This window comes from Danio rerio, chromosome 20 (assembly GCF_049306965.1).
Source record: "Danio rerio strain Tuebingen ecotype United States chromosome 20, GRCz12tu, whole genome shotgun sequence".
Taxonomy (NCBI): domain Eukaryota; kingdom Metazoa; phylum Chordata; class Actinopteri; order Cypriniformes; family Danionidae; genus Danio; species Danio rerio.
The window spans coordinates 1,475,001-1,490,511 of record NC_133195.1 but is presented as its reverse complement, the minus strand read 5'-3'; the positions used below and the strand labels follow the sequence as shown (position 1 = coordinate 1,490,511).

Sequence of the window (15,511 nt, the reverse complement as noted above, 5' to 3'; positions counted from 1 at the left end):
TTTAGGTTCATTGAAGACAACTCGTGCTGCTGCGTTCTGGAGCAGATGAAGAGGCTTGATAGAGTTAGCTGGAAGCCCGGCTAGTAGAGAGTTGCAGTAATCCAGTCTGGAGAGAACAAGAGCTTGAACAAGGAGTTGAGCTGCATGTTCAGATAAGAAGGGTCGGATCTTTCTGATGTTATAGAGTGCGAATCTGCATGATCGAGCAGTTCTAGAAATGTGGTCAGAGAAGTTTAGTTGGTCATCAATCGTTACTCCAAGGCTTTTCACCATTTTGGGTGCAGTAATGGTTGCCCCGTCCATCTGGATTGAAAAGTTATGATGAAGAGTCGGGTTGGTGTTGGATGAAGTCATCAAAAGAAATGAGTTACTAGATCTGAATTATTAAACTATTATGTACTCTCAGTAAGAAAAGCACTGCGATTGACAAAGAGCTGATAGTTGATGGGATGAAGCTCACGCTGTGCCGTTGTGTTGTTGTGTTACAGGAGCAGTACCGCTTCTGCTACGATCTGGCGCTGGAGTTCATCGAGACCTCATAATGGAGTCTGAGCTGATCTGGTGTCAGTCGGAGAAACACACAGCGTGGAGATCTCTGCGTCCGCCCTGACCGTCACCCGCTCGACTTTTATCAGCTTTCTTTGATTTCATTTTTGTTTTAAAAAACATTTGAGTTTCTCCAGTCATTTCTGTGCAGCCATTTAAAGCGAGCTGTTGCATGCGGAAGACGCTCTTTATTTCTCTGTGTCTCTCACTGTTCCTGTTAATAAGCATATATATATTCGTATTTGTGTAAATGGACATCGTCCTAAACGGAAAAAAAGCAAACCTGTTCATCCGCCGATGGAGAGCGCGTCACTTTGGCTCAAAAAAGACTCTGCATTCCGCTAGAATGGCTGGCTTACTGTGTTTTTATTATTGTTTTTATGCTGATTTTTTATTTCTGTTACTTTTTCTCTCGTTTTTTTCGGTAGCAGATGATGACCATAAGCCAAAGACTTGTGTAAATATGTCGATACGTATGAAGCACATTGTTTGTATTTATTGTTTACTTGCTTTTTTTGGAAGCTCAAAACAATCATTGCCATTCCTCGATTAGCCGAAATTTACACTGCACACACAAACACTCTTTGTAGTTGTTTTTTTTAAGTATGAACTGGTTGACGTAGTGTTATTTTTGTTTGTTACGTTGTTGTATTTGAACATTGTTTCATTTGAAATCTTTCTGTGGGGTTTTTTTTGTGAATAATATTTTGCCGAGGAGATCTCCAAGAGGAGCAAAGAGAAGAGCTCTATTTTTTTCTGATGTTTTCACATTTGTATCGTGCTGGAAATGGAGAGAGAGGAAAAAATAAATAAAACAAACAATGAAGTGTATGCATTCAAAATATATACAGTATTAGACTCTAGTGTATTTAGGAGCAAAGCCAATTTAAGAAGAAGAAGAAGAAGAAGAAGACTGCAGCCAGCTGATGCGGATTTTATACAAAACAGAACAAGGACAAAAAAAGATTTCATCATGTGAAATAATAAGTTATGTATTTTTTGTCTGTAGTTGTTGGCTTTATGGCTGTAATACAATGTCAAATAGTACAAATACTTTGAATAAAAAACATATGTGAAAAAATGTGTGTCCATTTCATGCTGACGGTGCGGCAGTATCACTATATATATATATATATATGGTGAGGCAGTGGCGCAGTAGGTAGTGCTGTCGCCTCACAGCAAGAAGGTCGCCGGGTTGCTGGTTCGAACCTTGGCTCAGTTGACATTTCTGTGTGGAGTTTGCATGTTCTCCCTGCCTTCGCATGGGTTTCCTCCAGGTGCTCCGGTTTCCCCCACAGTCCAAACACATGTGGTACAGGTGAATTGGGTAGGCTAAATTGTCTGTAGTGTATGAGTGTGTGTGTGTGGATGTTTCGCAGAGATGGATTGCAGCTGGAAGGGCATCCGCTGCGTAAAAACTTGCTGGATAAGTTAGCGGTTCATTCTGCTGTGGCGACCCCGGATTAATAAAGGGACTAAGCCGACAAGGAAATTAATGTATATATATATATATATATATATATATATATATATATATATATATATATATATATATATATATATATATATATATATATATATATATATAAACAAAAATACCAAAAACAACAACAATACAGTCAAACACTGACAGGTGCGTGTGTGTGTATATGTGTGTGTGCATGTAAAGGTAACTTGGTAAACAGGTCAGAGTACATACAAAAGGTACAATAACAGTCATTAAATAAAGCAAGACACACACACATATATATATATTAGAGCCATGAACCTACACAAGTCTCACTGTTCGGTTACGATTATCATGCCATCGATTCGGTTCAATTCGATATTTCGGTGCATCACGGTGCATTAACGGTGCTTTCCATACACAGTTTTATATTTTCTTCACAGCAGCATTTCTTGTATTAAAATGTATGAATATATTTATATTTATATACTATTTGTAATACAATTTTGTCATTTAATACAAACAGTCAGATATATAAACTGTAACTTTAAACAAAACAAGCATTTAACAAATAATATAAACAAATATAAATATCCATCTCACTCTCTGATCCTTGTCTAGTTCTCTTACACCCCTTTGATTGGTCACACCCTCAAAAAAAAAAAACGTTGTGATTGGCTCTTGCACGCTGCGCTCTTCACAGATGAGTGATGCTGATAAGCGGCAGGCGGCAGCGGCGATCACAGCTGATGTATGATTGACACGGTGGAGAAAACTCTGCAGACACGCGCTCGTTTCTGTATGCAAAAGTAACGCTGTAAAACAGCCGAGAAGAGAAGAGAAGCCACGCCAGCAGGTCAAATGGGCCACTGTGTGTGAGTGAGAAAGAGAGAGAGAGAAATGGAGTATGCTACTTTCATTCTCTCGATCTCAGTGAAATAGGGGCTATTGTTGTATATGTCAGTGAAAGACTGATCCAGCAAACACACACAGTGAAATTGTGCACAGTTTATGAGTTTTAAGTAGTTTAAGCGCTGTAAATACTCACGATCGCCTCCCTCGCGACAGAGCGCATATGAGGTAAATGACGTCAGTAATAACCGGTTATGATTATTACTGAACTGATACCGAATTGTCCACATCTGCATCGCGGTGCACCGAAGAAGCGATTAATTTTGACACCCCTATTATATATATATATATATATATATATATATATATATATATATATATATATATATATATATATATATAATGCCATCTTCCAGCAGGACAATGACCCAAAGCACACCGCCAACATATCAATGGAGCGGCTTCACAACAACTTGGTGAATGTGCTTGAGGGGCCCAGCCAGAGCCCAGACCTAAATCCTACTGAACATCTCTGGAGAGATCTGAAAATGGCTCTACACCGTCGCTTCCCATCCAGCCTGATAGAGCTTGAGAGGTCCTGCAAAGAGGAACGGGCGAACATTCCCACAGACAGGTGTGCATCAAACACAGCAGACAACACTCAAACTACTTGCTCTACAAACAAGTGTGTTCATGACTCTACACAAAAAGTAGAATAATATAATAGAAAATGTTTGTTTGCAACATCAAGCGGCACAGAGAGCTGTCTTTAACATCTAAAAATCAATGGAAGCGGAAGTCTCCAGCCAACAAGCTTCCAATGACTCCGCTCACTCGTACGCCAAGAGTAAGGTTAAAGTATAGAGGTTTGTGATTTCAGACGAATCCAATATGAAAAGTAGTTGTGAGATGAGGCTGTAAATGCTGTGTGGTGTTGTATGGATGCTGGTTTCTTCACTCTGTTTTGTGCCTGATGTCACTCAGAGGATGTGGGATGTGTGTGTGTGTGTGTGTGTATTGTTTGCAGCTCTGCTTGAGTTGTGGTGTTCGAGCTGAACTTCCGCTCCTCCTCTTCCTCCTGTCTCAGTTGTCTGTATTCTCCTGCCATCAGCGGGCCCCTCAGCAGGCCATCAGCGGGGCCACAGGGATCTCCATCAGGCCTCCGCGGGACCATCTGTGGGCCTCAGATAAGCAGAAGATGGCCCAAACACTGGAGGAGTTCACACACGCTCTGGAGGAGAAACATCTGCCCCGAGTGCTGCACATCCAGTCCGGCATATACTACCAGGGTAAGAGGAGATGCTCACAATTACTTTTTCATTTTACTTTTGCTTTTCAAGAACATTGAGGGAGATCTGGACTAACCCAATGTTGGGTCATTTATTTTCAATTAGTTTAAATGATGCTTTTTGACCCAACATTTTTTTAATCATGCTTTTCAAGCACACTGGGTCAATACAGAGAACCGCATTGTTCTGTTATTGGGTTTTTTTTTTTGTTGTTTTGTTTTTTTTGATTAAATTTAAAGGATGCTCTTTAACCCAACAGTTGGGTTTGTTCAATAGGGAAAGAGGAGACACTCGTGTTAGTTTTTTATTTTTATTTTTTATTACGCTTTTTAAATACATTGGGGTCAAATATGGACAAACCCAATGTTGGGTCGTTTTGTTTCACTTATATTTAAATTATGCTTTTTTCTACCCAACAGTTGAGTTTGTTTAACAGGGTAAGAGAAGACACTCATATTACTTAACATTTTTTTTTTATAATTCTCATCAAGTAAATTTGGTCAAATATTTGCTTTTTAACTCAATCTTGGGTCATTTTTTTCCACTTATATTTAAATTATGCTTCTTTTTGACCCAACAGTTGGGTTTGTCCAATGATGTAAGAGAAGACACTTATATTACTTTTACATCTTTTATTAAAATTCTTTTTAAAGTAAATTTGGTCAAATATATGATGCTTTTTAACTCAATATTCAGTCATTTTTTACTTACAATTAAATTATGCTTCTTTTTGACCCAACAGTTGGGTTTGTCCAACAGGGTAAGAGAAGACCCTCATTTTACTTTTTAATTTTTGATTATAATTATTTTTAAAGTAAAAAGCATCAACTATATGAGCAAATTTAACTCAATGTTGGGTCTTTTTTTTACTTACATTAAAATTATGCTCTTTTTGACCTAACAGTTGGGTTTGTTTAATAGGGAAAGAGGAGACGCTCATATTATTATTACTTTTTATTACATTTTTTAAATACACTGGTGGTCAAATATGGACAAACCCAATGTTGGGTCATTTTTTTCACTTATATTTAAATTATGCTTTTTTTTTACTCAACAGTTGGGTTTGTTTAACAGGGTAAGACAAGACACTCATATTACTTAACATTTTTTTTTTATATAATTCTCATCAAGTAAATTTGGTCAAATATTTGCTTTTTAACTCAATCTTGGGTCATTTTTTTCCAATTATATTTAAATTATGCTTCTTTTTGACCCAACAGTTGGGTTTGTCCAATGAGGTAAGAGAAGACACTTATATTACTTTTACATTTTTTATTAAAATTCTTTTTAAAGTGAATTTGGTCAAATATATGATGCTTTTTAACTCAAAATTGGGTCATTTTTTACTTGCATTTAAATTATGCTTTTTGACCCAACAGTTGGGTTTGTCCAACAGGGAAAGAGAAGACCCTCATTTTACTTTTTAATTTTTTATTATACTTATTTTTAAAGTAAAAAGCATCAACTATATGAGCAAATTTAACTCAATGTTGGCTCTTTTTTTTTTTTTACATTAAAAAAAAACATTAAAATTATGCTCTTTTTGACTCAACAGTTGGGTTTGTTCAATAGGGAAAGAGGAGACGCTCATGTAATTTTTTTTTTATTATTGTTATTTTTTTTATGCTTACATTGGGGTCAAATATGGACCAATCCAACGTTGGGAAGTTTTTTTTTTTTTCACTTATATTTAAATCATGCTTTTTTTGACCCTCCCATAACTTTTTTTACTTTTATTATTATTATTCTTTTCAAGTAAATTTGGTCAAATATGTGATGCTTTGTAACTCAATGTTGGATTTGTCCTTATTTGACCTAACGTTGGGTCACAACAACCCAGCATTTTTCATTTTAGCAATAAACATGAGAAAACAAATGCATAAGCCGTTATTAAACACGTGAGGGGTTGGTGTGTGTAAATGTTAAGGGTATTCGACGTACATCTCTCAATGGAATATGTGCGTACACTCAACACTACCTATTTAAAATGAGCTGAAACAACACAGTTCTTGAGGGTTTTTTAAGACAACTTAATTGTTTTATGTTCAATCCACTTAAATTGGTCAAAACTAATAAGCTAGCTTAATCCCTTCATGTTTTCCCAACACAAATCGATTGTATGGAACCCAGCATTTATCACAGTCTTTGATAAATGTGTGTGTGTGCTGAGTTTGGAAGGCATAGATTACAGTTAAAGTCAGAATTATTTGAATTTTTGTCTTTTTTAAATATTTCCCAAATGATGTTGAACAGATTCAGGAAATTTTCACAGTGTGTCTGATAATATTTTTTCTTCTGGAGAAAGTCTGATTTGTTTTATTTCGGCTAGAATAAAAGCAGTTTTTATTTTTTTTAAAGCCATTTTAAGGTCAATATTATTAGCCCCTTAAAATTGGATTTTTTTTCAATAATCTACAGAACAAACCATCTTTATACATTTACTTGCCTAATTACTCTAACCTGCCTAATTAACCTAAATAACCTAATTAAGCCTTTAAATGTCACTTTAAGCTGTATAGAAAAATATCTAGTGAAATATAGTTTACTGTCATCATGACAAAGATAAAATAAATCAGATGAGTAATTAAAACTATTATGTTTAGAAATGTGCTGAAAAAACCTGCTCCCCTTTAACAGAAATTGGGGGGGTAAATGGGGGCTAATAAATCAGGGGGGATAATAATTCTGACTTCAACTGTAAGTAAACTAAAAAAATATTCAAAGTTGATTCCTCTGATTTACTCAATTTTTTAAAGTTAAGTGATCATAAACAAGTTATTTGGGTTGAATTCAAACAAATTAAGTTGAACTTTACTACATTTAATTTGTTTGTTTAAATTTAACCCATTAAAATTGTTTGCAATAATTTTACAGATTTTTTTTCAGTGAGGAGAAATCAAACGATACATTGATCATGAAATGACAATTAAAATAACAGCAATAATAGATGCTCATGTCTGCTGTTGATCGCTCTGAATCTGCTTTTCACTTCATTGATGTGTTTTTAAAAGAGCCGTCTCACTTGTCGCTTTTATTTGTGCAAACCATTGTTTGCTGTTGAAAGGCAACTGAACTCACCGAAAATATTCAAGCTACACTAGAGTGTTAAAATATAACCTAAAAAGTTAAAATTTTCCTATCTAAAGGAGGAGTTTTGTGTTTCATTAGTTTTATTTTTAAGAAGGAATTTCACAAGCTGTGTGCACTTCTGATATTAGCTCAAGTAAAATGACTCCACTGCTAAACTGCCTAAAAGGTTGAAATTGTATTTTATTTGTAATTCTTTTCAGTGCCGCACTCCAAATATTTAGGATTGTTGTAAATATAGAAAAACAAAACAACAACTTGGGATAAAAAGCATTGTAAAATCTGGGCTTGTTTATATTTTAGCCATCGTTTGGTTGTGACGATCCACTTTTTTTTTGAGTGCAGCGCTGAAAAATACAACAGACAATGTCATCCTTTTTGCATTTTGGCACTGAAGATTTGTATGTTTATTACATTTTTATAACTCATAATATTCCTCCTTAAAAAGCAAACTAACTAACGAAATGTAATTTTGGTTCTGTTTTAATTAGCATCCTTGCTACAGTGTAACCATTCATTTATCTACTGAGTAATATTAATTACTTACAGGTATTTACTAAATGGTTAGTAGCATGTAGTTATGCATAATTATTTGTTACAGTTTTTTTAAAATTGTTTTGCCACAAATGTCAGAACTCTCAACACAAAACTCTGAACAGTCATTAATTTTACCACAGACTCTCCAGTGCTCAAACCTCTGCCTGCTGCATTCATTTCCTTAAAGACGTCTTGCATTTGCAGGATCAGTGGTTTACATAACCTATTTATCATACAAATACCACAGGAACACAACTTTAGATTAGCAGCACACAGGATACACATTGTTTCAATAAACAATCATTATCAATAATTTAATATAGTTGTTTAAAATTAATCATACAGGTTTCATTTATATATATATATATATATATATATATATATATATATATATATATATATATATATATATATATATATATATGAATAAAAAAAGTTCATCCTACTCCGTTATGCGCATTATGGCGTTTCCTTGAGCCAGTTTTTGCAAACAGGTGGATGGAAACAGCTAATGAGACCTTAATATTAAGTGCGACCTTTTAAAAAGCTCAACTTTAAACCCCTTGACATTTGATTTACTTTGAATAAATCAATCTCTTTTTAAATAATTAGGAGCTATTTCTAAGTTGCCAGAAGAAATGATTAGCAGAAATTATTCTATTTAAAAAGATCGTGTACTGACATGATTGTGTATAGAAACTGAGGTAATGAGGATTTTGGATTCAGACGGCATTGAGCGGAAACCCCGCGACTGTCTCCTCTGATGTTCTTAACTGCACATCATATTTCAACACCTTTTCAAAGTGCAGACTGTGCAGAACCCTGCCACTGCATTAATAAACACACACACACACACACACACACACATATGTATTCACCCACACCCAGACAGTAGTGAAATGTGAGCGTGTGTGTGTGTGTGTGTGTTTTGCAGGCTGTGTGTATGAGGTGTTTGGACAGGAGTGTTCTCTGTCCACTGGAGATCTGCTGAAAGTCACAGAGATCACCATCAGCAGATTCAATGCGCTCACATCCAGCAGCACCGAGATACAGCTGCCCGTGGAGTATCCAGGTACACGCGCACATACACACACACGCGCACACACACACACACACAGACATATATATATATATATATACAGTATACATACAGTTTCAATCAGAATTATTAAACCTCCTTTGAAATTTTTTATTTTTTTTTATTTCCCAAATGATGTTTAATAGAGCACGGAAATGTTCACAGTGTGTCTGATAATATTTATTCTTCTGGAGAAAGTCTTATTTGTTTTTTTTTCCGGCTAGAATAAAAGCAGTTATTAATTTCAATATTTCAATATTATGAGCCTCTTTAAGCTATACGTTTTCGATAATCTACAGAACAAACCATCGTTATACAATAACTTGCCTAATTACCCTACCCTGCCTAATTAACCTAGTTAAGCCTTTAAATGTCATTTTAACCTTGAAAAAAATCTAGTCAAATATTATTTACTGTCATCATGACAAAGATAAAATAAATCAGTTATTAGAGATGAGTTGTTAAAACTAGTATACATACACACTCATACACACATACATATGTACACACAAATATACATATACACACACATTTAACATAAATTAACTAGGTACTGTCGCTAAACCTGAACCATCAGTAACACAATACAGTACAATACAGTGACGCTATAGGATGACGGGACTGTGGACTTGCAGGAGAATTGAGTTGAACGATTGATTGACTAAAAGATCAAAATGTCTACAGTGATAAAAACACTGAGTCATTTTTCCAGAACAGTGATTTTGTGTTTGTTAGTCATGATGGCCCCGCGTCACTTCAACCACTGACGTATCTGAAATATACAAGAAGACTGATTTATTTTATTAGATTTTATTTGTTTTATTATATTTATGTTGTGTTTTTGCTCTCTCTCTCTCTCTCTCTCTCTCTCTCTCTCTCTCTCTCTCTCTCTCTCTCTCTCTCTCTCTCTCTCTCTCTCTCTCTCTCTCTCTCTCTCTCTCTCTCTCTCTCTCTCTCTCTCTATATATATATATATATATATATATATATATATATATATATATATATATATATATATATATATATATATATAGTCAGAATTATTTGCCCGCCATTAAATTTTTATAAATGTTTTTAATATTTCCCAAATGATGTTTAAAAGAGGAAGGAAATTTTCACAGCATGTCTGATAATATTTTTTCTTCTGGAGAAAGTCTTCTATGTTTTATTTTGGCTAGAATAAAAGCAGTTTTTAATTTTTTAAAGACCATTTTAAGGTCAATATTATTAGCCCCTTTAAGCTAATTTTTTTTTGACCGTCTACAGAACAAACCATCGCCATACAATAACTTGCCTAATTACCCTAATCTACCTAGTTACCCTAATTAACCTAATTAAGCCTTTAAATGTTACTTTAAGCTGTATAGAAGTGTCTTGAAGAATATCTAGTCTAATACTATTTACTTTCACGCCCAATTCACACAGGGCTTCAGCATCAATCCTTGACTGAAGGCGTGTCTGAAGTTGGCGCTGACGCGATCAACATAGCAGCATCAGCCAATAAAATTCAGTCAGCAATAGGCCACTGTCTAAGCTCATGTATTTGCAAACAGTGATTTGATTGGCTGACGCTTCCGTCGGCGCTTGAAAAGTTGAGCTAGCCCCAACTTCTGCAAACTTTTCCCTGTGTGAATGGGGCGTCATCATGACAAAGATAAAATAAATCAGTTTTTAGAAATGAGTTATTAAAACTATTATGATTGCAAATGATTAGAAATCTGCTCTCCGTTAAACAGATATTGGGGAAAAAAATAAACGGGGCAAATAATTCCCACTTCGACTGTATATAATTATATATACATTATATATATATATATATTTATATATATATATAAATATATATATATATAAATTTTTTAAATATTTCCCAAATTATGTTTAACAGTTTCAGGAAATGTTCACAGTATGTCTGATAATATTTTTTTTCTAGAGAAAGTCTTATTTGTTTTATTTCGGCTAGAATAAAAGCCCCTTATTAGCCCCTTTAAGCACAATTTTTAACCTAGTGAAGCCTTTAAATGTCACTTTAAGCTCTACAGAAGTGTCTTGAAAAAGATCTAGTAAAGTATTGTTTACTGTCATCATGGCAAAGATAAAATAAATAAAATAAATATAAATGATTAGAATTAAGTTATTAAAACTATTATGTTAAAAATGTGTTTTAAAAAATCTGCTCTCCGTTAAACAGAAATTGGGGGGAAACTTCAACTGTGTGTGTGTTTATGTATATATATATATATACATACATATCATCTTATATATATATTATCTTATAAATAGATCATCTTAAGGGAGTTAATAATATTGACCTTAAAAATAGCTAAAAAAAATTAAATAGCTAAAAAAAAAATGTAAAAACAGCTTTTTTTCCAGCCAAAGTAAAAGAACCATACAAAAATATTATAGTAAATAATGTGAACTATTTTTTTGTTTGTTTTTGGTCTGTTAAACAGCCCTTGGGAAATTTTAGAAGAAGAATTATAATTTCACAAGAGGGAAGTTTCAACTGAATAAATGAATGTGGATTCATTCGTCTTTTAAAGCTTGACACATTGAAATATTCTGGTTGCAAATATTCTGGTCGTGTTTCTTTATAGGTTGGTATATTGTATATATATTTATCTATAAATGTGTTTATTTGTACTTGTGTTTTTTTTGTATTGTCTTGTTGCATTAGCTGATGTCTGACAAACAAACAAATGAATAAATAAATAATGCAATTGCAAGAAGCTGCAAAAACACTGTTAAACATACAGAACAAAGTTAAAGGTTGCACATTTACAGTCATTTTACAGTGTTAACACTTTAGTTTCAATACCGATTCACGCCATTGTCCTCTGCATGACAGGTTTGTTCAAACTGGTGGCCGACAGTCAGCCGTACAGGAGCATTCAAGAAATTGCTGATTCGCTAAAGATCGGGCCTCAGCGTGTGGCACAGCCTGTCTTCCTGAGCGCTGTGGATGTAGATCTGGAGCCGGGCCTCGTCCTGCGCAGACGGGACAGTTTCAGGATCACTGCGGTGGAGTGGAGCTGCGGACGAGTGCACTGTGAGCTCCTGCACCGAGAGCCTCCAATCTGCTTCAGCCTCAGCTTCTGCCAGCAGGGACCCTTCAGCGAGTGCCAGGACCACCAGTGCTACACGCTGAAGGAGATCGCCGACTGGAAGATCCCCAGAGGCAGAAAGAGGAGCGTCGTCGAGGTCAAAGCGCCCGCCAAGAAGAACTTTTTATTTTCCGGTTTGCTGGAGAACGTGTGTGGAGAGTTGCTGCTGACTCCTGTGTACGAGCTAAAGGCTATCTCTAGACGTGAGTGCAACTTTTGTGTCGTTTTCATTTACAAACACAGATGTGTTCCAGTGTTAAAGGGTTACCAAACACATTTTTTGAGTTGTTGACAGTCATATACGGTTGAAACAGAAGTTTACATACACTCTAAGTAAAGGAACATAACCATTTTATAACAATGTCTGATGGTAAATGATACTAAACATTTACTCTTTTAGGTGTGTTAGGATTACCTAAATGATTTACATTTGCTAAATGCCCGAATAATGAGAGAATTCTTTATTAATTTCTAGACAATCTAGAGTTTACACACATTTCCTTGCTATTTTTTAGCTTTGCTTTTAAACTCTATAACTTTGGTCAAATGTTTTGGGTCTCCTTCCACAAGCTTCTCACAATAGTTTGCAGGAATTTTGGCCCATTCCTCCTGACAGAATTGCTGTAACTGAGTCAGATTTGTTGGCTGTCTTGCTCACACAAGCTTTTTCAACTCTGCCCACACATTCTCTATAGGATTGAGATCAGGGCTTTGTGATGGCCACTCCAAAACATTCACTCTGTAGTCCTTAAAGCACATTTGAACTAATTTGGCAGTATCTTTAGGGTCATGGTCTGTTTGGACCCATTTGTGGTCAAGTATTAATTTCCTGGCTGATGTGTTGAGATGTTGCTTCAGTATTTCTCCATAATGTTCTTTCTTCATGATGCCATCTATGCTGTGAAGTGGACCAGTCCCTCCTGCAGCAAAACAGCCCCACAACATGATGCTGCCGCCCCCATACTGCACAGTTGGGATGGTGTTCTAGGCTTGTGCGCTTTCCCTTTTGTCCTCCAAATGTAACACTGCTCATTATGGCTAAACAGTTTAATCTTAGCTCCATCAGAGCACAGGACATGTCTCCAAACATCAGTCTATTCCCAGTGTCATTCAGCTAATTGTAATCTGGCTTTGTTGTTGATTCTGGCTTGTTGATTTTCCCATGTTGTCACACAAGGAAGCAGTGTGTTTGAGCTTTTCCTTTAATACTATTCTACAGTTGTGCCTCACATTAACTCAAATGTTGTCAATTAGCCAATCAGAAACGTCCAGAACCTTGACACCATCATCTGAGCTTTTCCAGAGGCAGAATAATCTGATTGTGTGTAAACTTGACTTTCAACAAGAGTTAACAATTTCTCAAACAATCTCTCTCTCGTTATTCTGCTATTAAGCAGAACAGAAACACGTGATCATCCTGACTTACCTAAAAGAGAAACAGTTTAGTCACATTAACATCTGACTTTTAAAAAATGGTTATGTGCCTTTTTATGCAGTGTATGTAAACTAGGAAGTTTCTAGAATATCTAGTAAGATCTTTATTAGCTGGTTCAGGTGTGTTTGATTAGGGTTGGAGCTAAACTCTCCAGGACACTGACCCTCCAGGACCGAGTTTGGACACCCCTGGTTTACATGTTATACATTATGATCCTCTGAATAATGTCTTGTCCGGTCTCGCTGCCCTTCTGAAGTAACTTCCAAATTGATCTTGATGCCAAATCTCCTACTGAAAGGATAGCGACTCTTTGTTTTCAAGTTTGTGAGTATTCGAGTATTTGCTGTCATCCCTGCTGAAAAATCCAGCTTAAACCAGCCTAGGCTGGTTGGCTGCTTTTAGCCGGTGGACCAGGCTGGTTTTAGAGGGGTTTTGGCCATTTCCAGGCTGGTTTCCAGCCATTTCCAGCCTGGTCTTAGCTGGTCAGGCTCGGAGATGACAAGCTAAATCCAGCTAAAACCAGCTTGACCAGCCTGGTTTAAGCTGGACATAGCTGGTTTTGGCTGGTCAAGCTGGTTTTAGCTGGTCATCTCCGAGCCTGACCAGCTAAGACCAGGCTGGAAATGGCTGGAAACCAGCCTGGAAGTGGCCAAAACCCCTCTAAAACCAGCCTGGTCGATCAGCTAGAACCAGCCAACCAGCCTAGGCTGGTTAAAGCTGTTTCTTTCAGTAAGGATGTGCTGTTGATGAAATTGACAGTATCTTGCATTAGTTTCACACAGTTTACAAAACCATGTAGTTGGTTTGTTTTAAAGTAGATATTTCAAGCTTTGGCTCTGGACTGATTCCCAAAGAACCATCAGTTTATAATGATTGATGATTGGCTCCTGCACAAGAAGGCGGTGCTTTATTCTCCATATTGACCGCTTCTCATTCCCCCATTCAAAACTATTCGAGGGACACATCGTGTGTATTTTATAGTCTTTGCTGATAGAGAGTGTTCCTTTAACCCTGAACTCTTTCTTCCGACAGTCAGCGAGAAAGTTCTGCTCATCCCATCCAATCTGGACGTGGAGGTAGTGGACGTGACAGAACAGTATGATTGCGACTCCTTTGTGCAGCCTTTATCTCTGATGGACGTCTACAAGAGACCACCGCAGTTTTTCCCTGTGCTGGCCAAGCTGTCCAGTGAAAACCATTTCAGACTCTCTCCCGACCTGGAGTCCCTTTTCCAGTCCAAAGAGGTAATTATTCATCACCCTTTCAAAGCCAAACGAATTCTAGCCTCGGAAATGTGCCAGGAGTCAGCAAGACATTTTCTCATCCCGGAGTCCTACAACGGGCGCTTCAAGCGGCGTCCGCGGCAGTTCTCCACTGCATATGACCTAGAGCGGGCGCGCAGTGAGACCGAGGAAATCCGGGTGGTCGCCACCAAAGACTTCGAGACTGTGTACAGCGGGCTGGCTTCGGTTCAGGCTGGAGAGGAGTTTATAGTGACTAAAGGTCAAAGCTGCGCCGTTTCACACAACGGCACTGAGAAAGTGGCGGATACCTTTGAGTGTGTGAAAGTAAAAGCAGAGGGGAAGGAGCCTGTGCGTCTCCCCATGTGTTTGGAGGGGGGATTCATGGAGCTGGTTAAAGACAAGCGTCAGTACACCATCGCAGAAATATGCAGATGGTTCCCGCTGCCCTTCAACGTCAAGGTGTCCGTGCGGGACCTCTCTCTGAAGGCAGACATCTTGGCTGGAACGCCTAGTCTGCACATCGAGGAGGAGATCTCAGACCCGTGCGTCCTGGTCTCAAACACGGACCTCTCAGACTTCAGGGAGGTGCCAGTAAACCGTACAGACTTGATATTTAACGTAAAGCAGCGATGGGACGGAGAGAGTCCGAAGTTTAGTGTGAAATCAGCCATAGAGGAGATCTCAGAAGACTGTTACTACACTCTTAGAAGGTACGCCATCGCTACCATTACACCTCCACCACGACCTCCCAAAAAACCCAAGGATCCACCGCCACGACCTCCCAAAACATCCAGGTCTGAAAGCACAAACAGTGAGAGCTCCAGCTGCTCCCCGAAGGTAGACCATTTGACTAGTGTTTCCTAATCACTTTATGTTTATATCTCTTCTTACA

The 15,511-nt window shown here is 37.1% G+C and overlaps 2 protein-coding genes across 51 annotated transcripts in view; both read left to right on the top strand.

The window, feature by feature from the left end:
- The window catches only part of ptprk (protein tyrosine phosphatase receptor type K), a 286,195-nt gene extending 284,764 nt beyond the window's left edge, over window positions 1-1,431 (top strand). For all 50 annotated transcript variants that reach the window (XM_073933967.1, XM_073933966.1, XM_073933965.1 and 47 more), the window contains one exon: window positions 489-1,431. In XM_073933967.1, coding sequence (XP_073790068.1) covers window positions 489-542 — 54 coding nt within the window. In that variant the 3' untranslated portion in view covers window positions 543-1,431. The remainder of the gene's footprint in view (window positions 1-488) is intronic.
- A 2,513-nt stretch (window positions 1,432-3,944) lies between these two features.
- Window positions 3,945-15,511, top strand: part of themis (thymocyte selection associated) — a 16,481-nt gene continuing 4,914 nt past the window's right edge. The window contains 4 exon segments of the mRNA NM_001346242.1: window positions 3,945-4,134; window positions 8,693-8,830; window positions 11,685-12,143; window positions 14,408-15,456. Coding sequence (NP_001333171.1) covers window positions 4,044-4,134; window positions 8,693-8,830; window positions 11,685-12,143; window positions 14,408-15,456 — 1,737 coding nt within the window. The 5' untranslated portion in view covers window positions 3,945-4,043.